Below are 27,957 nucleotides of genomic sequence, written 5' to 3' on the forward strand. Positions count from 1 at the left end.
TACTTGAGCCCTTTTTGGTTTAAATTTTATGAGGAAATTATAAAAAAATATACTAGTGAAGAAGTATTATAACCTTAACCCTGAATTTTACAAGTGTATACATAGTTACCTTAATAATTTTCTTCTATTAATATGGATTCAGCAATTAAGCAAGTCTATAATAATAATTTTCATTTTAATATTCATGGCACTTAAAGCAAAGCTTTGCAGATGTAAGACTGTGTGAGAAACAGGAATTGACAAACAAGGTGTCTATTAAGTTGTCTATCATGTCACTAATATGTAATAATGTATATTATTAATTTAATGTGATATATGTTTTTGTTAATAGCCGTTAAAACAAACACAAACAGGAAATTACAAAAAAGAAAATAAAAAAATGCAAGAAAAATATTTTTTCACTTAGCAGGTTTAGATTCTTTTAATATTTAAATGAGTCATTAACATGCAAACAAACTAATTTTATCATAACTTATTTATAAATTATTAACTATTATTACTATTTGGCTTTTAATTTATCCAATTATAAAATATTACTAAATATTTTCAATTGCAAATTTGTTCGCATTAATTTTGTTGTGTTATTCAGAGCCGTGAAATGTACAGTAGGAAGTAAGGCGTATAGTAATGACCAATGTGCACTATTTGAGTTGCACAGCTGGATAGTGAGATTAGTGGAGACTTCAAGCTGTATGATCTCCAGTCATGCAAATGTTTATGCTTGTAATTACACCATCAATGCATTTGTCAAGTCTCAGCATGAGATTATAATCAAATAGGAAAGTACTAGATGTACTTTCACTTACCATTCAAAGGTACCAAAACTCGTTCGAAGCAGTTTAAGCTGAAAAACATGAAATTGTTTAGACCAGTGTTTGGTCACAGTAACCTGCATAGCATCTTTTTTAAACCACATGCACAAACTGTTCATCACTTTACATGTTATATCAATGCTTCAATATCAATGGACGCGACAAACTTGCGAGGCGGAAGAATAAAACAATTCGAAACTTAAGTGTCATTTCATTTCCTTGAAATTTTAACTTCACTAATCGTGTACAATAAAGTAAATTGTAAAATTAGTATTTCGGAACTTGTACGCAAAATATTGTGCTTGCTATGTTATGTACCTCAACAGCTGTAAATTTTAGCAGTGACGAAAGTTATTAAACTATAAACATCACTACCTATTATTAGCTATTATTGACTCCAATATTTGGTATAAATTATTATGGAAATGATTTCCAGAACCCATTTAGTACAGTTGTCTGATTTTCTACAATAACTAAACTAGATGTCACTAAGTTATTTACATGCTGACGCCATGTTCGTTCTATACATCAATGGAGCCCTACGTACGCTAGTGATAAGAGAAATCAAATAAATAACTTACCCTCAATTCACGTAAATATTTTAATTTACACCAAAGCAATTGCGTAAAATTAGTAAGGCAATTCCAAGTTCGCGATGCAGAACCCTGAAGAATGCTTCTTCGCAATAAAGGCCCGAACATCGATCCAAACGAAGACGGCCCAGTATTTTGAAGGTTGGCAGCCGTGTAGTGACGTAAAAAGAATCAATACTTCTTCCTGTCAAATTTAAATTTATTGGAAATGTAAATGAATAAAACTAAAATAATTGTAATATTAAAATAACCAGAAATTAAATTTAGTGCTATAACCATTACATTTATCAGCTTATTTCTGATAAAAAAGGAGTGTATAAATTTCTCAACCGGAAGTAAACTTGACACTCGGCGCCATGTTTGATGCGTTCACTATATCAAATTTGGGAAACTAAAACATGCACTGGGAATATAATTATTGTAGAAGGATATAATTATTGTTTATTACTTCTAAATTGTATCATATTTCAAAATAATTCTCATGATTATGATTTAAACATCTTAATATTTTATTTAACTACAAGTACTATATCTTATTTGGTTGTGGTGTTGCCATGTATCCTTTAGTTAACGATTATTATAATATAATGTATTTTGTGAATTTATGAGCACGCTGAGATTTGCTAAAGTCACCGTAAAAACTGTAATATACAATCTCAAGAAGTCTATCCCACAGAATGTACATCTAGATCTAACTAGGGAAAACGAGTTACATAAGTATATCAAAATTATGATGTATTAGGACTGTATAGGTAGTATTGAATACAGTTTTATGTATAGATACAAAACATGTCATGGCTTTTCTTCATTGCCATATCTCAGGAGTTCACTTACAAAATCAATTTCGCTATGTGATCTTTCTGAGATAGAAAAAACGCGTCGTGAACGATGTCATAAGAGCCATAACACCAATTTGGCGATGTGTATCTTTTGCTCTAATCACAACGCGTTGTGTGGTATATTTTCACGTATTCGGTCTTTGACCGTAATTATTGCGACTTATTGTATAATAAGCGCACGATTAGACGTGCGTAGCCCGGGTGGGACACTAGCATTAAATACTAGCTCACTCCGGATTCGTCCTTGGTATATAGGCTATTTAGATACATAGTCTTTGTCACTCAGTAAAATAAAATTTCGTGTTTATAAAACAAGTATAGATATAGATGAATTACCGTGAACTACCTGCTGTGGCCAATAGTATTCAATAAACAAAAATATGTTAAAAAGTTACGCCTACGCAAAAAAAATGTTGGAATTTTTAACAAAATTTTTCAAATCAAATGTTTTTGTGTGAAATAAAATTATTAATTTGATATCTAACCTTTCTCTCTTCTGCAGAGTAACATTATAAAATATAAACCAAACGACCTGATTTGTGTTATTTATTTAAAATTTATATTTCTTTTTGTTTGGCCTGAGATGTGGTATTGTCACTGATTAATAAATATTACTTACGACTTGCGTATAAGTATAATAAAATTAAGTTCTACTGGCATTTTTTTAAACTTGTTAAAATGTAGATAGTGATAGTGATTAAAATATAGTGTTGTTTAAGACTTTTCTTAGGTTATACGGTCAACGGACAAATTCAGTAACAATTTTAGACTGCCATATTTATTCACCTTAAAGGTACCAGCATTTTGAAAATACTAATTTTTTTAGACAGTCATAGGATTACAGCGTCACAGGTAATGTAAACTTCCGTAAATATTTGTCCCTCCAAAGAATGGATCAAATGATTTTCAATGTTTTTGTATTTTAAAATTCGAGCATAGTTTTGTAAAATATAGTGTTGTATTTATTTCAAACTACCTGAGTCCCGCGGTTTTGTCCGCGTTAATGATGTTTTTCCTTTACGTTCTAATTTTCTGGCGGGATTTATTATTCATTATATTATATTTTTTAGTGAACAGCATTCTAAGTTATTGTTTATTGTATTTGATATCGGATAGTAAAAGTCTAGCTGACATCAGAGCTGTCCATCAGAATGAGCCGTTCAAGAGATAATTCGAAACAAACAAATAGGCAAACAGATAAAAATCGACAAAAAATTGTACCTATTTTTTTGATACATGACCGGTGTATATTCATGTGTGAAAAGTGAAAAGTGGTTATTTTATTTTACAAATAAGCAATTAAATTTTCGTGTTGGTGTTAATAGATGTTAACTAAGATAAATAAGTTTGTAAGTATGAATGTTCAATACTTTTTCGTGCTTTAGCAGATTATCCAATCTGTTTGAATTTGATACAGCATTAGATCATAGTCTGGATTAGCACGTAAGCTATTTTTTACTCGGGTACCACGCGAGTGACGCCGCGGGTTACAGCTAGTTCAATATAAACAGTACTGATAACGTTGACTAGCTTTGCTTAATGAATTTGTATTCATATAAATTGAAATTTTTTAAATTAAGAAAAGCCATATTGACTTAAAAAGTTACAAATATGGTTCTAATACTTACTTGAAATTATTTGACAGTTCCATGTGATTACACAGATTCACATAAAGGTTAAAGAATGTTTAAATCTATTTGAATTAAAAGTTGCAACGAATTTCATTTAATTAATTGTTATCTGTACAATTATCTTTATCGAATTTTTAACAAATACGTATATGAATTACTAAAAAAAGAATAATGATTTTGAAATTAGGATAAATTTAATTACTAGAACGAGTGCGCTGTGATAACACAAAATATACTGTGCATAAGATAAAGCATTTGTATCTCTTTACTTTTTGATAAGACAGTTAAATATACAGTCTTTTGACTTTAAAAAGTATTGATTATGTTGTGTCTTATATAAAACCTTCGAAAATAACATGCAGCTGCAATGTATATTTGTTAAATTGACCATATAAATTTCTGAAGACTTATTTATTATCATCATTTTTTACTGAATTCAATTTAAGAAATAAGTCTCCGTTATAACCCAATCAATTAATCATGAAATAATACTATTTGTATATACGCACGACCACGTGTTCCCAAACCTCTCAAATGTAAGGCTATTAATAGTGGAGCGATTTGAGGAATTGCAGATGGCTCCTGGCGGGAATCAGCTGATAGGGTTTGCGCAGTGCGCAAATCTGCGGGGTAGGGTACACGGGGTGCGCTCAGTGCGGCGGCGCTCGGCGGTGCGCGCCTTCCACCCCCGGCTTAGCCATCGCGCCGCTCGCACCCTCAGCACGCGTGCTCCCACCGCGCGGGCACATGCCACGCGAACACTACCGCGGTTACAGAACACCCTCTATCTAATCCCCACGAAGCCTCAAAGGATACCCATTTAACCCCCGAACTGTGATATGCCACTCTTACATACCGGAACATGCAGATAACGCCGCAAAATTCTCCCGCTTTTCTTGGCGGTCTCACTGTGATGTTATGAGATATTTATATTTAAGCGAAAATGTATGAAATGTCAATTCAAGAGTTAAACGGGAAGGGGCCCAAGAAGAGGAAAAAGTCGTTGGAGAATATCTGTGATAATAACGGGAAGGGAGTGGAGTTGAACGGGAGCGAAGAAAAGGCGAAAGGGAGTAGTGATGGCTGTGACCAGAAGGCTGTTGGTAGCGAGGGTGTGGAGCTGCTCCACTGGCGCGACATGCCGCAGCACTTGCAGTTCAACCCGTATGTCCTCACGGGCTACAGACCCCTTCAGGACTGGGGCGGCTGCGTTAGGAGTCTATTTTACTTCCACAATGAAACAATCAACATTCTTACCCATGGTAATGTATAAACAGGTTATTTATTACTATAGATGTGTACATAAATAGTTACTTTTTCAGTCTTGGCCTTTAAAGAATAAGATATAAAACATAACTAATTTATTGACGAAGCAATAATTGTTGTTAGAAAATATGATTTACATATAGCACAGCACACACAATATAGCACAGTTTCAATAAAAATTTGACAAAATGCTCTAATTACGAACTTAACTATTATATCGAACTTACTGATTTGGCGAACTTCGTAATTGATCTGGCGAACTTCGTAACGTCATAGAACATTTTTTGACACGCTTTCCATATTATAACCCAACCATTAACTTTCCCTGGACTTTTACGAATGCATCAAAACTATCAATATCAGCCTCACAATTCTTCAATTTTAGTGAGACAAAGGAACAGCAAGACATTTTTTTTTATTAGAATGAAGTGAAGCAAATCTAGAATCTGGACTACTAGCCCTTAATTACGCATAGTACCTACTTCCTTAACAATACTATGACTCAAGATGGAAAGGGTGAGTAAATGAGGGTGAAGTAGGGAGGGTTGATTAAATTGAAGGGTTATATAATTTACTGTTTCAATGTTCAAAATAAATAAAAAAAATAAGAATAAATATACCTTTACTTTTATGAAGAGGTCTTCTTATTGTATAATATACTACACACTACTACATAGGTACATAAAGTATCTGAATTAAATGACCCAGAGAACTTCGCATTGATTTAAATTTCTTAAACTTAATTTCTTCTATAAATTACATTTATTACAATTCAAATAAAATAATCTAATATGATCAAAATTTATACTCTTTATACTAACTTAACATTAACTTTAAATTCGAACAATTGCACCCGTTGTAAATTATAAAGAATATCTCCTCGAAATCGCATAAAGATTGTTTCACGCGAAACCGTAGAAAAATTCTTTTCGCAGCAAATATCTAACTGATTTTCATTCATTTGCATATTTTTTAACGGATGTTTAGTGCATTGAGTAGATTGCTATCGTTAAGTTCTGATTTTTTCAAAAACAAATAATTTTTTCATTCTTGACAAAGTGCGTACACGGATAACGTAATTGCATAAACACTATTAAAAGCCGAATGAAAGGTTATAGAAGATTAATTTATTGCTATTTAAAGGTAAAATACGACTACGCGTATTTACGGGCAATAAATTGCTGGTAGAATTCGTAGCAATGCTACGGGAGGGCACGCTACGTTTAATGCCGTGCATGTCGAGCTACGAGTTACGAGTACATTGAGAATCGTCTTTATGGACCCTATTTCTTTCAAAGAGAAATGTTGCATGGTCGCTTTACAGGATTTGGTATTTATAAAATGAAACACATAAGGCCGTTTGAATGTATTCAAGCAACCACCTTAAACCAAGGATGGAAAAATATTTTAGACTTGTAGAGAATTTAAACAAACTTTGAGCTGTTTTAGTAGGTATTCAGTGAAGCTGTGACCTGAGAAAGGAATATACCATGATATTTGCGTAGTTGTAATTTACAATCAATAAATACAAAAAAATTAATTACACATCTATTAGCCAAAACCCCTTTGATTTGTGCAATCCGTACCATTAACGAAATACACGATAAAATAGATGTGTTTTCTTGTGCTTTGAGTGAGTTTTCAAAGGTACTATTATATCATCTTTGCTATTGTTATAAATAAGCTATGATAAGCAAAGTTTTGTTTCTTTTGTATGAAATAGTTTTTTAGTTTTGTTTTACTTTTTTTTTTTTTATAAAAGAACTCTGTCGAATTAGGATAATATCCTGTAATGGTAGTAAGTTCTATTTGGTGTGAATAAATAAATAAATAAATAAATAAATAAATAATATTTCATTATAACTAATACTCAAGCGATTTTGTAACATTTGTCATTCGTTTTGGAAGTACTTATAAATATTTAGCTTCACACACCAATAAAGACTACCAATTTGTACTGTTCTACGCATTAAAGTTATGTTTATTTAAATTAATTTAAGTTTAGCTACTGTTTACCGCTAAGATAACATGGTCAAATGAAATACGGAAAGAAAAACAGGCGTTCCGTTATACGAAATGAAAGCTTACTATTATGGTAATACGGCAAATTCATCAAGCTATTACCATAAAGTTATTTTGTATTGCGAGCCTTAAATATTTGCGACAGAATTGCCATTATTTAAATGATTTAACAACAGCAACACCGACGCGAATTGAGTTATGGTTCGCAATAATCGAGTTCAGAGCAATTATTTCGTACAAAAAGGGCGTTTTAGTACAAATGGTCCGCTGTACTGTCTTTGATATAGAAATACAAATTAAGCCATTTGTTTATATCCCACTACAAATAAGGAGTTTATAAATTCAATTTGTATTAATTTATTTAGAAATTGGAGTTTTTGGATATATGTATTAGTCAATAACAGCTACAAAACATGTGTTTTAATTTAATTACTTGTGTATGAATGTTTGCATTTATCCACGCATAACTATAAAACTCGATATATCGAAATGATAAATAAAAAAATCGAAATGATTTCTTGTATTGGCTATGCTCCTATTTAGTTTCATTACAACCGGTCCAGTAGTTTTTGAGATAGAGAGCTAAATATATAGCAATCCACAAAGAAACTGACGCAAAGGCTTCCAAGCCTTCTTCACGGGATTCCCAACGACAGGATCGTTGCAGTTGGTTTAATTATGTAAATGAATACTTGTTTAATGTTAGTATAAATTTATAAATATTAAAAATACGAAATAAACTATAAATAATTGAATAGAATGTATTTAAAAATAATACATTTTGTATAGTAGCCAATCGTCATCGAAGATTTTCCGTTCTGTCCCGGAAAAATCTTTGCAATTTCGAAAATAATTTTTAAGAAGGTGACTTAATCTGACTGCTTTAAGTTTTTATGACTTAACTGCAGACAAAACTTGATTCGAAGACAGTTTTTATTATATTACAACATTTTTAAATTTTAAAATCAATTTAATATATTATTAGAGACAGTTGCATCAATAGTTTTAAACATGAAAATATAATCGGTCTGATGTTATCAATTTGTTCCATGGCTTCAAATTATACAAATTATACGTCCGATAAAAAATAAATTTAAGAACAAACATAGTGTATTCAATAATTGCTATTATCTGTGTAGATATAAGATTGAAAATTGTTTAACGAGCTCAGTAACAAAATGCCGCAACATGACAGTTTATCAAAAACAACAATCGGCAACGACAAGATTGAATCGATTTCGTAATTTCATTTTATTTACCAAATGGATTTTTAATTTGAAATAACCATGGGTACACGGTGTTAAATAAACATATTCTTATTAAGTAAATAACTGGTAGGGCTTTGGCCTAGGAGTTTTACGACTAATGTAAAAAGATATAAAACACTGAACCGGAGTGTTGATTGTGATTTTTTTTTTTGTGTATTTTTATGGTCTATAATATTATGCTTAAATTACAAATCTCATAAATGAGTGATTATAGTCATATTTAGGTAGTTCTTATTTAGTTTATAACATTCTATTAAAGTTAAAACTATTTGTGAAGATAACATTATTAAAAGTCAACATACTTTGTGTTCATAACAGAAGCTTATATATATGACTAGCTGCGCCACGCGGTTTCACCCGCGTAAGTCCGTATCCCATAGGAATATCGGGAAAAAAGTTGCCATTATGTTATTCCAGTTCTCGAGCTGTTTACGTACCAAATTTTATTTAAATCGGTTCAGCAGTTCTTGCCTGAAAATGCAACAAACACACACACAGCAAACTTTCGCATTTATAATATTAGTAGGAAGTAGGATAGTAGGATAGGATTAAATAGAAGATAATTTAAAATTAGCTTATAACCTTATAACTGTAAATCTTTCAAAATCGAAGAAGCTCTAAAAATAGGTCACCTTTACAATCTTCCGAAAGAATGTCATATAAAATAAAGCACGGCTGTCAGGTTACCGCGACGGGAAAATATTGGACAATTTAGTTGTCCTTAGATTACACCAATGTTGAACCTTTCTGTCGTCCGGTGAGTAATGCGATGCTTAAGCACACTTAGAAATTAAAAACTTTTCAACGGATTTTAAACGCGATTTATAAATTATATATTTAGACTGTGTCAGTCTCCCCGTGACCACGCTCGCTGTAAAGTGTTCGAAACGTCGGGTTAATAATATAATGAATAAATCGCGTTTAAAATCCGTTGAAAAGTTTTTAATTTCTAAATGTATAATACTCGCGTGAAACCAAACACAAGAAAATATTAAGCACACTTATTTACAAATCTAAATGTAACACTGGCTTGGGTTTATTGGTCAATTATCTTGAAGTATTAAAATTAGTCTAAAATGTATTACTTTTAATAAATGCTTTTAAAGTTGAGGCATTTTTTAAAGAACATAAGGATATTTATTTCATTTGTGTTCTGAGCTATGTTTGGGCAGCATATCCTCTAATTTATATTTTATGGCATACCTTAGATTTATGAATCGTGGCTAAAATTAGTACGTATAACATACGTACTAACGTATGCGAATTTTAAAGTGTGTGGTGTGTTGAAAATATATGAGTGTATATGAAATGAAACCATGAATGCAGAAAAACATAACAAAGATACCCCTAAATGTTTCTTTTAACAAAAAAAAACTTACATAAGGGACTCAACCTTTTGCCAAGCTATTCTTCAAGTAAGATATTAATTAATCGGTGATTTATTTTTTGGTCCAGTCCAAAGATTTTTAGTAAATCACGTATTCTCATGTTTGAGCATAATAAGTGCGTATATGTGCGTGCGGCCCTATATACTGATAGCTTCACCTTCATGGTATACATGAGTGCATCCATCATTCTATCCCTTGTAGTCTTAAGGTTAAAGTGTATTTTACTTCGTAGTGTGACCTTTGTAGTGTAAACTTCGAAATTCCTACGTCACAGTTCTCGATTCTTGTTCCCCACGCTTTGGGAATTGGGACCTGTTTTCGGGCGCATAAGGATATCTTTACAGCCATTAGGAACGGAAGAATGAAAATCAAATGTGATCTTTTTGAACATTCAAATAAAGCTGTTAATGAAACAAAATGCGCAATAACAGACAATATTCACTTCTTCGTGTAAAAATAGCACTTCATAAATAATAATCTTCTCTTATGTGGGTCCAGGCTTAACAATCTCTAAAATTTAATTGTCGAGTTTCGGCATTATTCTTTTTAGGTATACATTACAAATGATTTTACTCTATTACATATATTATGTAAAAACCAACTTTATACAAGAAATTGATTGAGCTAAAAATCGAATTATAGATAGCATAATATTTAGCTACATGAAATCATACTAGACTAGCGGTCCGCCCCGGCTTCGCCCATATATAGACTATAGCTATCCTCAATAAATTGCCTATCTAACACTGAAAGAATTTTTCAAATCGGACCAGTGCTTCCTGAGATTAGTACGTTCAAACAAACAAACTCTTCAGCTTTATAATATTAGTATAGATTTCAGTCTGAATGACTTATTTGAAAATTTTTGTACGAATACAATTACCTTTATTAAGAAACACTCCAAATAGCCTAGCCCTAAGTAATTTTAAATCAACCAATTCCATAGAAGTAAAGCTACTTCTTGACATAGCTGAATTATTTAAGACTATTTGTATTTGATAATTAGCGAGTATCTCTTCTACAGAGTGGGCTATAAGCAGCTTTGTGGATCATGAGAAATTTAATATAAATAGTTTAACTGGTAATTATATTAGTCTTGTTTATTTATAGTTACACTTTTTAATAGAATAGAACTCAACCTTCTGTGCCATTAACTACCCACCTAACAACGCCTCAATAATGCAACGCTGTTCGATGATCAAATAACAGTCACACTACCGATCCAATTTATATTCTTGGAGTAATAAGCAAGCTAACCATTGTAACCTTTCAGTCATAATGCCTTGGTCGATTACTGTACGTGACGCGTGAAAATTTGATTGATGTGTTTAACAATACTTTTTATAGCTATGTTTTATTATGTGGTTGAGTTCAAAGGAAAGCCTATTTGATGCCTGTGTTTAATGGTACGATTAAGGATGATTAATATACAAACTACTTTATAAGAAACTAAGGCGGCATTTCATCGATACATGCATAGAACATTTGGTGAAACAATTTACAATGCTAAAGCCCCCACATACATTAACTTTAAATATCTATGAACAAATTCGAACACTGTTGTTCGTACGTGAGTAGCCAAGTAGTGTATATTTACAACCCATATGAATGTAATTATTTACTTACAGTAGGTAAACAGATTGATACGACTACGTATGTAGATAAATTTTGCCCTAGAAAAGTTACTTTTTGTCCGTCGACTAATATACAAAATAAAGCTAATAGTAATTGTATGTAATAATATTAATTAAACTGACTAAATTAATGATAACTATTTTTGATTTTTATGATTTTAATTATCCGTGTCAAAAAGAGATTTTCTTTAGGTCTGCATTGATGAATGTTGATCGAAAGGAAAGCTTACACAATGAGCTAGGTTTCAAATTTGATGCTCACCTTGTACGGAAATTTATAAATTGCCAAAGCGCTCTTTTATCTGTTATCGATAAAATATGGTTGTTTCATCTTCAGGATTTGTTTCCACTCCGATAGCGGTTCTTATTTCCGAGAAAGCAAATCTCGATTAATCTCAATTAATCTCGATAAAAACCTTTTACCATTCTTAGGAACATTAACACCAGTTTTTTTCTAGTTATATGCAGGGTTTTTCTCACAGTTATGCTCTGAAACAGTTTTCATTTTAATATTTCCAATATGCTATGGTACGTGGAGGTTCCTGAAACAGCCCGCTCTGCTGTATTCCATTAGGCCCTGATCGATGCTATAAAGAGATATTCAATTGCGAGATTGAGTTAGTAAGACGCAATTATTATCATTTAAAAAGATGTTACTAATATTTATACTCCATGTGCTTAAAAAATATCTTCTTTTTTTCTTCATTCAAATCTTTCATTTGCAAAATTAAAGCACTTACAAAATACGTTCAAGAAAATATGTTTTGTATTGCTCTATGAATAAAATTTATTCTCAAGGAGCTGCTAGCAATTCACAATATTATTCCGTATTCATAAGACCGGAATAAGGGCCAAGAAAACAATAACTATTGTTTTTCTCACAGCTCTTAGATTCATACATAATTAGCCTCTGGTAAAATGGAAGTTGACCAAAGGCGTTTGGATAATTTCGTTATATTTGCACAACTCTCCCGATAGTATTCATACGAATATCGAGCTTAGCATTGGAAGGGAAACACCACAAAAACATAAATTTCGATTTATAAAGATGATTTTCGCTCTCTCTTTCGCTTCTCTAATAAAATTAACTCATATATCGGTAAATGTAATGGCAATTTTTAATTAAATATATAATAAAAAATTATAATCATCGAAAAACCTCCTCACATAATGATTAGATTGAAAAAAGGAAATAAATCATTTTAATGCACTTTAAATCACTAAAAATTCGTTATCAAACAGGTTGGATAAGATAATCTTTTATCTTATTGTGCAAGAATGATTCTCCTCGTATACAAACATCAGCAATATGTTTACATCTATAATTCTGACAATTTCACTCCATGTACTTAATTCAAATGATAAATAGGACTTTGTGTTTTCAAATGGTTGCAGAAAATTCTGCTATTCTCGCCTTTAAAATCGTAGCAGATAAAATAAATTACAAACCACCCCAGTGAAATATGTGCTAGATTTAACGTTATCTCCTGGCGTTCACTAGCTAATTGTTCATTCTACTTTCGTATTAAATGTAGTTTTGTTTTCGTACTTTTCTATTTTTTGTTAAAATTAAACATAAATACGTTCACACCGTTTCAGATGAAATAATTATCAGTAAAATGAGAACAAATGTAATAATCTCAGACATAGGTAGACGTAACATAGGCTCAAATTTGAAATGGTGAGTTAATTACTTTTAAACTATTAATTTTGTTTATACTCAATTATTTAAATTTCTTCTTGATATATTAAAGTTTAAGCAAATAATATGTATTAGTCAAAGTGCAAATAAAAGTGAATAATACGAAGTTTCTAATTTGAACATTTAAGCGTGATGCGTAGGTGAATGCAGACTTGAGGCATGTGAATTTTATCAAGAGGTCTGATAAAAGCATTAAATAATGCTTTCTCTAAACACTCTAGAAAGAATAATTTTTCCATGTGTCCTGTAAAATATAACTACGTGGTAACAAAGTACTGTTATTAATAAGGTGTCACCGACAATATATATTCAAGTACATAATTTTAAGTAACAACAGGTGACTAGCAATTTTCCCCAACAAGAGCAGTGTAAAGCTGGCGCCGCGCCAAACATTATGTAAGCAAGGTTTTAGGTGAAGGCTGGATTCATTATTTGCGGCCCAACGAAACATATCAGTAAAAATGGGATACATACAACAATTATTCTATCAGATTGTGATGAAATTTATTTAACCTTTTCAACAATTCGGTTATATTTTGTAGGACGTAGGCAATAAAACGGGACGAGGTCCAACTGGTTTCGATAATACCAGAATAATTATCACAATTAAATTGTAACAATTATTTTGTAGGCATTATAGCACCCAATTAATGCTCGTAAATTATATGTGATATTTAAAGTATAAATTGATGGATCAAAACAATTTAAAATAATGGATTCGTAGTTTGTTGCAATGATCATTAAGAAACGGAGTCGTAAATCCTCGAATCTCATCTGTCGCTGTCGTCTCTTTAATGGTAAGTGATCAGCGCCGTCTGCGTACACCACGAAATTGCGGGTTGGGATATGGGCCCCATGAAAATTACAATGTACCAAAATAGCATGACTAAGCTGTTTCTATGGTTGTGTAATAGTACCTTGTTTCTGAAAATGATTATAGATGGTCGCCAACTGTCGAAACAGAACTGGGATTGGACTTTAACCTACCTTCATTCGTGTCTTATTTATTAGCAGAGTTTATTTTACTTATGTTGATATGTAATTCGATTAACAAATCATTCTAGTGCTTAGAATGATTTGAAATGAATTATTGCTGTTATTTATATGTCTGTTAACAGATATGTTTGTGTAAGAAACATTACATTTAACGCAATTCTAGAATCACGATTAAAAATAAAAAAAAATCTTATGAACAAAAATGTATTGTATTAATCTTCTTTGAACAAAAATGTATATATTTATACAGATTGAAACAACCTATCTGATGATATGTCGTAGCCAAACGTTGCTTTATAGGCGATTATTATATATTACAGATAGAGTAGGTAAATGGAAAAGAACGAAATGCGTCACAAGAGTACTACTGTTCTTTCTACCTCAGTAGGTTATTTGTTTAGTGCGCTTGATACTTGATGATTTTTTTCGTCTTTTTTTTGATGGTGGATGATGATGTTTGTCGTGCCAACAAAGTTTCAAATCAATACATCAGTAAGAAATATGATAAACGCGGGCGACTGAACTAGTGACCATCCAGACATCACCTATTAACATTTGCAGAGGTAGGGACTCTGTAAATAAGTATTCCGCTTTTAATGAGTTAGGCGAAAGGTAGGATTGACCTCGGGAACAAAGGACTGGGAAATGGGGAAGGTTCATTAAAAGAATATAGACCTCCGACTCCGCGTCTCATCGTACGAAACCAAATAGCAGTCTTAAACTACTATTTCACGCCTTTTTTCTGTGAGGGTGTAGTACTTGCCCCCGTGTGAGTTGGCGTAAATCGTGCCGAAAGGTGCTCGACTCCCACATTCCCACATTAAACACTTTGTAAATTGTTAAAATGTAAAAAGCAATTATCAACTATTAAGATACAATTTTCGAGAAAAACAAGCATAGGTCATTGAATTTTTTTATTTGAATTTGCTTGGTAGATACATACAATTGACAATTTTCGTCACATTATACCTCATACTAACTACTAAAGCTTTATTTTGAAAATCGTTTTAGCACGATTATGTATATATTCATAAAAAACACATTTCATTAAACTTGTAACATGCTATTTTTTTTAGACTTATATACAGCATTTTACAAAAAGATATGAATATAGTGTAACTTTTATTTAAATTTCATATTATAAAAGATTAACTTCGTTTGTAAGAAAACTTTTAACGAATCGAAAAATCACTGGTAAGAGTATTCATTACCGCCACACGCAAATTCACGAGAATGCAATCCGTTCAGAAACTTGGTTAATAAAATTCTGCATTTGTACCGAATATCATTTTAGGAATTTGGCGACTGCTTTCAGTTGCAAGTAACGAGGTAACGAAGTAATGCTCAAATCTGTGCGGTTGCAATCCGGCACCACGGTATAATATACCTAATACTGAGGCAATATGGCGTTCTGATTCTGTTCAATATTGTTTTGAAATTTAGCTCCAGTTTCAATAGTGAATGTGGAATATTCTTCTGTAGGAATTGGGTCATGTACTTTGGATTTAAATGTAGAAGGCACAATGTCTTTTGTTGTTAAACTATTGACCAAATAAGGCCAATGAGGTCCCTTCTTACGCGTATTCTTTTGAATATTTGAATATGAATTTTCTTAGAAAAGGATTTTTCAATTTAATGTTCCGAAAATTGACACATCATTTTTTTTATTTATATATGTACGAATTTTATTTTTAGTTTTATAACATTCAAATGCTATTCTATTGTTTAAAATTTTTCACATATTATATGTAGGTACGTATTCGATTAAACATAAAAATTAATGTACATCGAACGGAATATATTACCTTATTAATGTTTCTCTAATTAACAAAAAACACTATTTTAAAAGCAGTTTATAAGCGATAGTAATGTTATAGCAAAGCAAATTAAGTACATGCATCGGAATATAGGTCGTGGAGTTCAGTTAAAATGTTCTTAACAAGTTTTAAATACTAAGCTTTGAAAAAAAATGAAACTTTCTCAGTTCCACATGAACGCTCAACACAATTTTGCTTTTACATTGGCATATAATTTACTGCATAAAGTGTTTGGTATTTTTTATAAAACGATTTCCACGAATAGTAATATAATAAAATAGGAGCCTTTTGAAATGCATTAATTGCATTTCACAGAAATCTTTTACTAGACTCTTTTTTATTTCACAGAAATTATATATTTTATTGCATATATATATAGCACATATCAAGCAATTACATAAGAAGGTAATTTTGAAATGCCGTGAGCTGACACAGAGGTTTAAATGATATAACAAATCTCTCTCTTTGCTTTTGCACTTTTATGTATTCACATCAATAACATATACAGGATAAATCGTCTAAAAAACATTAATGTCCGACAATAAACAAACGTGTTTTGTATATTTTTAATTTTAATAAAATGTAAAAGTGACAATTATAAGCATGTGTGTTACATATTACTGTATTAGTTTATTATTATATTATCGGTGACTGCATAGTGCATACAAGGCTTTTTGGCTATACTTTTTATTCTTTTGTTGTATGATAAAATACATATGTGTGCTATTTATTTAACACTTCATTTTGCTATAAATAAAATGTAATGTTTAATACAATGCTATGCTTAATTACCCTATACTTGTTTAGGATTATCTATCTTCAACTAATGGCTGTAAAATATTAGAAGCTTATCTTTATGCAGGCAAATATAAAGTGCCATTACGTAACCAAACTACTACACCATGAACCTTGTAATTATTGCACACCTGATAATACGTACGTCCTAAGTTCTATACTCAATCGATAAAATATGTAACTAGTATTCCAACTGTAAAACAATTGTGTTGTAACTCTACATTCCAATAATTTTCGGTCTTTTGTTTTTATTGTTTTTAATTCCCCTTCTCATAAGAGTAGGTAATATTTTTCTTTACCAGAGTAGCCTATAGAAATTCGTGGAATTTGGGAAATTGAGAGAATTTGTGTACCAATGAGTAATAACTTAATAAACAAAAAATAAAAATAATAACTATTTTTTTCATAATTCAAATTTGATATAGTATATACATGTTATACTATAGTTTTCCGTTTATAATTCAAACATAATATAAATATTGTCAGAATTTGCGCACGTATGATACTAATAAAATAAAATTATATACTCGTATACAGTCATTAACGCGCCAAACAAAACGGTATAAAATTACCTACGTATACCCTAAAGCCTAATAGACGAGTTAATTTTTAATAGGCATCCAATTTGTGGTCTTAAAGAACACACCTGATGAATATTAAACAGTTACTAGACAATTCACATGTAACACGCCCACGTCGTATAATCATTAACATATTCGGCGTTAAATGCCTTGTTATTGTTGTTTTGTAATTATTATGTTTTTTATTAGCTATAGCAAATAAAAAATTGTTGTTTAATGGTGGATAAGTGATCTAATTTGAGATGTTTTAACCCATAGTAACATCGCATGATCAGGGGGGTTTCCGTGATTAATTCCACAGGAGGGGTAACGGTGTGGGAAAAGGGCACAGCTTTACAGGTCGCCTTAGTGTCATCACTTTCTCAGACTGGAATTAGTGACGTTACGATGATCACCTAGACTTTCGCGCACTACCTTATCGAGCATTGTCCTGATTACCCTCCTTCGGAGATAAAACCTGCATAAATCCTTGGTTATTCTTACATCAATTTAGCGTGTATTTTGTGTTAATGAAGATTGTTAATGCTATATATAACTGTAAGCTATAATTCAATCAGTTGCTTTGACGTCATAGAGTAAAAAATATACATCATCATCAATAAAATATAAAAACAATACATGGGATTTTGGCTCGTGATAATATGTGCCTCTTTGAGATATTCTACCCATTATATTTTTAAGATTGCTTGCGGTTTTCCTGATTCAATATTGCAAGTCATGATTAATGTTTTTCAAATCGTGATTAGCATTAACGAAGAGGTAAGTTAACTGTAAAAATCGGTATCAAGTGCGAGTCGGATTCGCGTCAGTAAAGGTTCTGTACAATATATGATAATGCACTGACGGGTTAAAACTTTTAAAACATTAGCTGACGAATGCATTGTTGAAAACGATTTAACCGTTTTAGTTACTTTAAATTATTATCATCGTTTAGGATTAGATACACTTCGATAGGATATGATGTATATACGATTTATTATATATATTATAAACTTTTCTCGTATTGCAATAAATTGATGAGATGGTGATTCGCCACTTACCTTTTCTTATAATGGAGACGTATCGAGTTTTAATGATTTCATTTTACGTACTTTATTCTTGGCTGTGCTTAGACACTCTTTAGTCTTTAGTAGTCACAGTACTAAGTAGAAACCATATCAAAGTTATAAATATCAACATATCAATGTTTACTAGGAAATCCTTATTTATTATATAATAATTGAAGATAACTACCTAAACCAAGTATCACTGCTTTCGATATATAAAACATACCTCTATGTCCAATTTATGGCTTTATATACAAGCTTTCTACATACAGGAGCATTTGAATATCGAGTTAATAGCAACTTATACGGAGAATTCTCGATTATCCGTTTATAATGACTAACCTAATTAAATTAAAAGCAGCCAGACAACAGTTCGCACTCAGTTCTAAACTAAATTATCTTCAGTACTCTCACATTCCAGGGTCGTTTTGTATATTTAAATAATTATTTGGGGTAACTGAGTTATTTTTCGGGTATTATTCTTCAAATTGTTTTTATACTTCACCAGTAACGCAAGTGCTTCACATGCTGTTTAATAACATTGAAATAAATAACCCTATATTTTTAACAAAATGTTAATCTGGCAATTGTAAAGTTGACGGCAGCAAAGCTTTATTCAAGAGCAGTGAGCACCCATGCACTGCATGGATCAAATTGGTTAGACTTATTTCCAATTAAAAGTTTCAAACGACTCTTCAAGATACAAAAAAAAATTATTTAACGCCAATGAGGATATAGAAGCTTATTTCTTTTTAATATGTTACAAGTTTTTCACCTCGGATCCACCCGGAATGACCTGAAATAAAAACAAAAAATTAGCCTTCGTTGAGTGATTAATTGAATGAATAGCTGATTGGTTTGATAAGCCGTATCCAAGGGAACGGCAATAAACTCGATAGCTTTCAAATAGCATCCAATGACATAAACCTTGGTGAACACTTAGGCTAAAACGTTATCAAACCCTATTAGCTTTGTGACTTTGAACTTTGCAATAAAAGGGAAAAACGTCAATGGTAAGTCGCGTGAGGCCGTCGCGTGACTTGTTTGGCAATTCGCAACCCTCCTGTCACTTGTCACCCTTTTCACTCGCTATAACTGTCGGTGTATAGAACCATTAAAATGCTAACAATATAAGCAACGCAACGAGGCAATGGAAAAATGAAAGTGAGAATAAATTCTCTTTTTGGACACGAATAACTGTACTGCGCTATATAGATTGCTGAAATCCTTTTGTAACGTGTCTTCATTCGTTTTGTTTTACTTTTCGACGAATGGAAACTGCATAAAATATTGTGTGTGCTCCGTTATATAATTATCAGAGTTTATTAATAAATTTATGTTCCACCTAATTATTATAAATACCACATATTCTTTCTAAAATTGATGACATTTTAAGCATTCAAATTAAAATAGCTATCTTTTCTAGGTGTATCGCTAGTATTCATTGTGGCGGTACTGCCAGGGCTACTGCCGTGGGGCGGCGGTGGAGGCTGGGCGTGGTTCCTGTCTCTCTGCCATCTCCTCGGAGCCTTGGCGCCCTGGTGCGGCTCCTTTCTGTACCACCTCTTTATGAACCATACGAGAGGTGCTAGTCTGTACCACAGACTGCTTCAGCTCGATATGCTGGGTATTTGGGTCAGCCAGAGCATAGGTAAGTCACAGTAGAAACTATTTTTTATTTGAGTTGTTGAGTTGAAAATTATAGTAAATAATGTATTTTCCGGTTTAGAGATGTTTAGTTGGTTAATATCACAGATAACATAACACCATACGTTAATATTGAGAAAAATATGAAGTTAAAGACGTAAATGATACATGTTACAATATTGCAGGTAAATAACTTAATAGTCATTAAATTTTTTCGTAGCAAACTTCTCAAATAAAAACATCATAAACACTTTCAGTTTATTTTCATAGTCTACAAAATATTAATTAATTTAGTAAGTAATAAAAACATGATATGTTTAATTAATTTAAATCGACACTTGTTTATTTTCCTTCTAGATACTGCAGTTTAATTAAGCAGTGGTCTAATTAATTACCTTCCCGGTGACAGTTAACTTAGCTTTTATTTCTTGCGAAGATCGAGGTATTTGTATATAAACTGTAGAAAAATAACAAATCTTTAAATAAAGAGTGGGTCTATATAATAGTGCTATATTATAAAAAAAAACATATAATTTACATATAATTTTGCTTCGTATTATAACGAAATAAAATCACAGGAGTCACAATGAACATCGGAGCTGGAGGAATATTTGTACAGGTTTGCTGCGCAGAGTCCTAAAATTGTTGTTTTTTTAGATACTTTGTTTTATCAGGCTGTAGCAGTAATCGCTTTAATCTTTTGAAGTAAGTAAATCGTTATAAATTTGTTTAATCCGTCAAATACCTGGTTTTGGTAAGTTATAGAAGCCGGTTTTCATTTGCAATATTACTATAATTCCTATATTATATTCCTGTAATTTCTCCTCGTTCATATTCTGTGTGTGGCTTGTATGAAATGTGAATAATATATGTGTTTGAATGATGGAATTATGTCTATTGAATTAGTATGTTATTTATTTAACTAAAATCCAATTAAATGTGTTTACAGTTCGGAGGCTCAAATTCCATAACAATAACATGATAAGGATGTAAATATTGGTTACATTTCAGTTATTAATTCCTATAGTCTATCTTATATCTAATTCACAATTCATAACCCATGGAAGCCTGTTTGAGACGTAATGTAACGATTCAGAGAACACGCTCAGCAAATGTTCGTACTTGTAAATGGACAACTGAATTTGAAGTGATTTATATATCTGCTTTCAAAGGAATGAGTATGGAGTATGGAAACAAACTGCGATCTGAAAGGACATAAGGAGAAATGATAGTCAGTGTGGTGTTTTATATATTATTTTATATCATAAAATCGTGATTTCAACATTTTCAATCTCCAGAGTCTATGTCTTCAAAAGTCCAAAATAATATAAGAACAATGTGAAAAAGGATTCCAGCGTAATTCAAACAAAGCTCAAATCGATTTCCCCTTTCGAGGCCAATATTAGCCAAAAGTATCAACACTCTCCATGAAAAAATAATAACATCACATCCATTCAGTAGTACCCTTCCCAAAGGATATAATGCGGGCAGCCGCTATAAAATGACTGCTTAATATTTAACGAGAAGGGGTTCAGCGCATTTACTCTGCGGTCATGGAAGTTAGTTTATTTCTGTCTAAAATAACATTTGCTGTAGTTACACAGAACACAATTATTTCTGAATAAACAAATGATTGCTGGCAAAGATTATAATGTTTACTAAGACAAAGCTATTTCGCGAAAATAAACGATTCGATTTGTATTAGTTTCGAAACAATAATTTTTAAATGAGAGTGATTTACTATCAATAAAGTACTTCATAAGCAGCGCAGATTTTCGATTAGCAAAGTTTCATTTACTTAAACTTGTAACTACTATTCCGCTAGCGGCGCAAATTTCGTCAATGATTTCTTCCAGGCTGATAAGTTCCATAATAGTTAAGTTAAAAATATCATGGTGACCATCAGCTGCAGTTCCGTCAGTTTCTCTCTCCGTGAAACCTGGAAAAAAATAATTAGGTTACAGTTTATCCACTATCTTGAAGCAATTAAAAAGTTAGTTGGCTGTACAGCATGTCACTAGCACAAGTGTTTGTTTCACATCTTTGTATTAGACTCAATCCACCTCTCTTTAACCAGTTGATTCTTTAATTTAACATAATCGGTTAAGTGCCCTAAACTGACAAATTTTCAAGACGGAGAAAATGGTTGAATTTTTTTGAATTGCTTCTCAACCCACCAACGTTGTTGAAACAAGCGGTCACCAGCATATACATGGACACCAAACCATACTCAGTTGCCGTTATAATCAAGATGAGCCGAGCTTGTTGGCTGAAATATAAGCCATGTTTTTTTTCTTCCATATTATTTGAAGCTCTCTTTATATGACATAAGAGATCGGGCAGCAGCAAGGTCCAATTTTGATAATGTGTTTTGATTGAAGGAAAAACAACAAAAAAAACGTTACTATGAATGAAACGTTTCATTTAATACCAAAGCTTTTCCTATACAGGAAGCTAATTTCAGTATTTCACTTTTAATTTCATAAACGAGCTACTATTTCTGTGAGCTAACAAAAACTTGACATTTTGCTTATTTACCGCTTTTTACATAATGAATACAAACTGCAAGCACGGAACGCTCTTGACCTGACATTTACGGCACGTGCTCACCGCCCAAAGAAACCTGAATAGGCTTACTTAAAGACTGACACTATTTTACCTTAAATCTATATTAATGCTATAAAGAGGTAAAGTTTGTGAATTTGTTAGTTGGTAACGTTTCGGGGGGTTATATTTAGAGCAACTAAATGGATTTTAAATGTTTTACCAATTGGATACGGAGGCACACTTCCTTATCCTCACCCTTCCCAGTTCATTCCTTCTTTCCAGTCATCAATATTATCCGTCAATTACCTCCTAAAAGCGGACAGCGCATTCGCAGAGGTACCTCTGCATATGTTCATGGGTGATGGTGATCGCTTACCGTCAGGCGAACCACCACCTAAGCTGCTCACTATGGCAAAAAAATAAAAAGCCACTTTGTGAGTCAGGTTAAATTTTATTTAATTTTTATCCTGGTCAAACTAGGCAGAGTCGGGACGATCGGCTAGTGAATTTATAAAGGTATATATAAAAAATATCTCTGTCTGTTACGTTAACGACTAAAGCATTGATTGGATGAATGTAGCGTTTGATAGGAAAATGGGAGTGCCAACTTTTTGTCACAAAAATCGTAGGTAATGAAATTGGAGATGGAGATTATTGCTAGAAAAACAATCGAGCAAATGGACATTAAATACGTTTTTTATGAAACCTATAGCCTTACGTTATACAAAATATCATTATCATTGTTCGATACAAAATATAAACGTCAATATCTATTTAATGAAATTTTTATGAATTTACACTGCGATAAATGATATTAAAAACTTCTCTGTTTTCTTGTGATATACGGATATTTTAGTGCAGTTTCGGTATATACAAAAAAATTGACGATATTTTTCCATTTTTAGACTTTCGCAACTTATAACTAAACTGTTACTATCTGTCTGTACGTTCGACACTTCAGGTTGTATCTCATAAGTCGTGATAATTAGACTGTTGAAATTTTCAGAGATTATATATATCTGTTGCCACTTTGACAACAAATAATAAAAAAATCTAGGCAAAGCAACTGTTGTAACGGTCATACATTTGAAGAGTGACAAAAGTATTTTCAGTTACTTTTAAGCTCATTAGTTTCTATACGGAACCCTTAATACCGCGAGTCCGACTCGCACTGGACCGATTTTATAAATTTTTTCAGTGTTTCCACACTTCCAAGTACTTGATACTTTTACTTAAAAATATGACTAGGATCTAGGTTCTACCACGTACCACGTTCGAATACCTATTTATTGTTTGGATCGACTCTCGATGGAGACTAACTAAACAGAATCTTGTTTTTCCACTTACCAGATCACAGAAGTTCACGTATTTTTTTCTTATGAATGTTTACTGAATAAATTATCTATAATAGGATAAATGGAAAATCAATTTGTGTGAAGTCGTAGCAATGGTCGGGCTTCACTTAATCCGTTAAGAATATATAAACTTGTGTATTAACCTCCACTAAATAGTAATTTTAATTTAAAAAAAGTTTTTTACAACTTATATTTGTAACGTAGATATACTTTTTCATCATTTATTCATACAAATATTAAAACATTGTTCAAAATCCTATAACTTAAAAAAAACTTTAAAAAGAAAGTTAAAAAACGCGTAGAAAAACAATAAACCTGAAACAAAGGATCTAGTTTCTACAATAGACACCATTAAAGAGGTGTCTCTTATAAATTATATTTACAAAGGAAAATCGTTAACTACGTAATTTAATATTAATGTTGAGTTCACTTTACAGAAACACTATATGGCAGAATTTTTTCGTGTCTGCGGAAAACTTATTTTTTATTATTTTTAGTAGCAGATATGTAATGATAAGTTTTTATTTGCACACTAAGCTTTTAAAGCTTGTATTGCCAGTGTGAAAAATCGGAGGTTCAAATAAATTTCGTGTCAGCATTAGGCATATTTTTTGTGCTTTCAAGAACATTCATTCAATTCAGTTCGAATTTTAAGGTTTTATTTTTCCTGAAATTACCAACGTTTTAAAATTCTCTAGACACGTATAATCTATAGACACGTATAATCATCCATATAATTAATAATTTAATCATAAAACTACATCGTGTTGTAAAAAAAAACGTGAAATATATATAAATTCGATGACCCAACGATATTTGACCGATAGCATTGTCGCAGATATTCGGACCGGGTTCCGTTCCGAAATAAAAGACCTACACGAACTGTAGCCCAGTAGAATGACTGAAAGTAGGTCAGCTTAGCGCATCACTTACATTAGTGATGCCGCGACCCTAACTTCTAATTAAAGACGCGGCAAACAGAATGTTTTTGATTCTGCAACATCTCGCGAATTCGCTTCCACAAAGATATTACATTAGTGAGAATTATTTTAATATTTTCTTGAAGATTTGAAGAGTGGCAATTGTAGACTCTACTACCACTAGTACTAGATGCCCAAATAAACTGTTTTAGAAGATAAAAGTGAATTTTCATATCCCCCCGTTAAATGTCATGACCACTTCGGGGTTCGTACATATATGAATAAATTCATTTAACGAATCTTTTGAAACTCCATAATGTTTTTTTTTACCATACTAATGCCCCATCCTCTTTTGCTTGCAAAAATCAATATTACAGCACGACTGTCCTCAACAAGTGGTGCGTGCTGAAAAAAGTAAGCAAATAGAAAGAATATCTAGATAAATATCTTTATTGTAAAAGTATTTTATATTTTTGAACTAGTTTAAATTTATTACCCTCATAATTGAATAAAAAGATTAATGATTTAGCTAATAGGGTGATTTCATTAAATACTACACAAAAAGTTTAAATGTAAAAGTCATAAATGCTAATTGTAAAAGTCATAATACAAATTGATTTGAATAAACAACATGAATATGGGAAAATATTAAGCAAGCATTAACAAGCATGGAATTAAAATAAATATATTATTTTTAATGATATTGAATTAATACTATTTTTAAGGGTGAAATTACAATATTACTTAAGAAAAAGATTGTAATAAAGTATTTCATTTCAATTTTGTTATAATGAATTATAATCGATTGATCAATTACAAAGTTATATAATATAATAGCGTACATTTCAATTAAATTCTTAAATTAGCGTGTTAAAACAAACAAACACTTCTTATTTATATAATTATACGTATGAAAATATGAATATATATAACGTTATTCAAGTATTGTACGAGCTCACACAACACACACTAATATATAAATTAAGTTAGTTATTTAAAAACATACAGTTATTACAGTTGTCAAATATCTACGAAACATAGCAAATACCTATTATATACCAATCTATATAAATAAAAATCAACTGCTACTCTCTCGCTCGCTACAATTCGACCATGACTGGGCCGATTTTGATAGTTCTGGATTCGATACACTCGCAATGTCAAGGGAAGGTTAAAGAGTTCAAAAATTAAGGAAAATGTGTAAAGAAATGTTTATGCAGCTAAAAGTTCGCCAGGTCAGCTAGAAAACGATAAAACTATAAATAACATCAAAAGTATAAATTTTTCCTTATTTTCTAATATTATTGTTATCATTGTTTATGCAAAATCTGTGAAGATGGTTAATTGTATGGATTTTTGTAAATCTTTCACGCGTAAATAAACGTCTGATCAATCCAGATACACTTGGCGCAGAGCCGCAGGACCGTATCCTTTTCCTCACTCTTCCTAGTCCCTTCCTCTATTGCCGTCGTCAATCCTTTCCTTATCCTTTTTCCTTAAAAGCGGACAACGCATTCGTAGCGGCTCTACCTCCTCATGGGAGGTGATGATCGCTTACCATCAAGCGAACCAAAAAAAAACACTTGTAAATAATGTATTGTACACGTTTAAATATCACCTTTTTATAAAGTCGGTTAAACATAACCATCAGTGGTCCACCAACTAAGTCTATGTAACGAGGCACTTCAAACTCGTGGATCGTAACTTTAATGTTTCGTTTTATTGCCACTGTTTGCGTTAACTTAATGTTGACATTAGTTTCTAGACGATGGAGAAAACTTTAAAACCTGCATTATACTTTAGTCATGATAAAAATTTTAGAATATAGGTACCTCTTTTTATGGGTGTAACTACGTATTATACTTATTTATTATACATCGAATAGATTTTGTAACTAAAATGGTCAATAGTCCCTTTCTAAATCTTAAGTCCACTCTCCACATCTCATTTTTTTCGTAATATATCACTGAATAAATAATGAGACGTGGAGATTAAATTAGAATAATTATGATTTGAAAAATTATAAGAGGCTATTTGTTCAATCAATATAAATAGCTAGCTTCCCACCGGCGGCTTCCCCCGCGTTTACTAAAAAATTTTGTACTTCATGAATTTTCAAAGAAGTAATACATTTTTAATGACTTTACACACTTTTACCTTGTCAACTGTTTATTTCAGCAATAAGTCTATTCAGATACCTGTATTTCGGTTTTTAAGGACCTATGCAGATTATCTTATGACATTCCATGTAATTACATATTCGCGATTTTATTTTCTTATTTCCCGGTTACATGTAATCATAGGAGCTCGTATAAAATATTTCAACCAACTTTAAGTTGAACTTTAAGCAAATTTAAAGTTAGTAGTCTATATCCATATAAAAAGAATAATGTTGTTTAAAATCGGCCCAGTGATCTTTACGTGATTAACGCTCATACAAACACAAAAAGATAGAAACCATCGTTTTGGTGTATAAAAAAACAACCATATTCCATGGCAACGCTTTTTACAAAATATTTACTGGTTACTGTTTTATTATATGTACATGGTTTATCTTGTATAATTTACAAAGTAATAATTTATAAATATGAAATTGAATTAATCAATTATTTATGTATTTTCGCAATGTACGTCACATAATCCTCCAGCCTTGTTTGTATGCATACGAATGCAGTAAGTAAATGTAATGTATGATTGTAGTCTGGTATGTGCATTCAATGAATAAATAGTCCTTGATTATTAATTTTAAACCGGTTGTTAAATGGATGTTGTAAGCACATCGTCACATTTCGTGAGGAGTGTTTAATATTGTTTACCTTTTACGCACTAATAGACATAGAAAATTTAATTCCAATCTTACTATTAATCTAATATCAGAGTATTTTAGAAAAATACTTAAAAAAACGATTTTAATGAAATATTTTTATGCTACCTATTGTCTTTTCATAGGCTTGAAATCGGTCCATTACACGCGTTATCAACTGGCATTCGTAATTAGTAAATTGAAAGAAAACGTTAAATTTCATCCATAAGATAACACAATACAATACTAGGTCGAACGTTGACAGAAAAAGTCGATAATCATTCAATTTATATTT

General features: G+C 31.6%; 2 protein-coding genes across 3 annotated transcripts in view; one reads left to right on the top strand and one right to left on the bottom strand.

Moving 5' to 3' along the window:
• LOC119839497 (serine/threonine-protein kinase Doa) overlaps positions 1 to 1,545 on the bottom strand; it is a 48,991-nt gene extending 47,446 nt beyond the window's left edge. Inside the window, exons 1-2 of one of the 2 annotated variants that reach the window (XM_038365796.1) lie at positions 1,394 to 1,533; positions 807 to 844 (exon numbers count right to left, since the gene is read on the bottom strand). In XM_038365796.1, the coding sequence (XP_038221724.1) occupies positions 807 to 809 (3 nt within the window). In that variant the 5' untranslated portion in view covers positions 810 to 844; positions 1,394 to 1,533. Of the gene's footprint in view, positions 1 to 806; positions 845 to 1,393 lie in introns of both variants that reach the window. The other variant, XM_038365795.1, reaches the window with a different exon arrangement.
• Positions 1,546 to 4,545: 3,000 nt separating this feature from the next.
• Positions 4,546 to 27,957, top strand: part of LOC119838686 (progestin and adipoQ receptor family member 4) — a 53,041-nt gene continuing 29,629 nt past the window's right edge. The window contains exons 1-2 of the mRNA XM_038364765.1: positions 4,546 to 5,137; positions 19,817 to 20,041. Coding sequence (XP_038220693.1) covers positions 4,819 to 5,137; positions 19,817 to 20,041 — 544 coding nt within the window. The 5' untranslated portion in view covers positions 4,546 to 4,818. The remainder of the gene's footprint in view (positions 5,138 to 19,816; positions 20,042 to 27,957) is intronic.

Source organism: Zerene cesonia, chromosome 3, assembly GCF_012273895.1.
Source record: "Zerene cesonia ecotype Mississippi chromosome 3, Zerene_cesonia_1.1, whole genome shotgun sequence".
Classification (NCBI taxonomy): Eukaryota; Metazoa; Arthropoda; class Insecta; order Lepidoptera; family Pieridae; genus Zerene; species Zerene cesonia.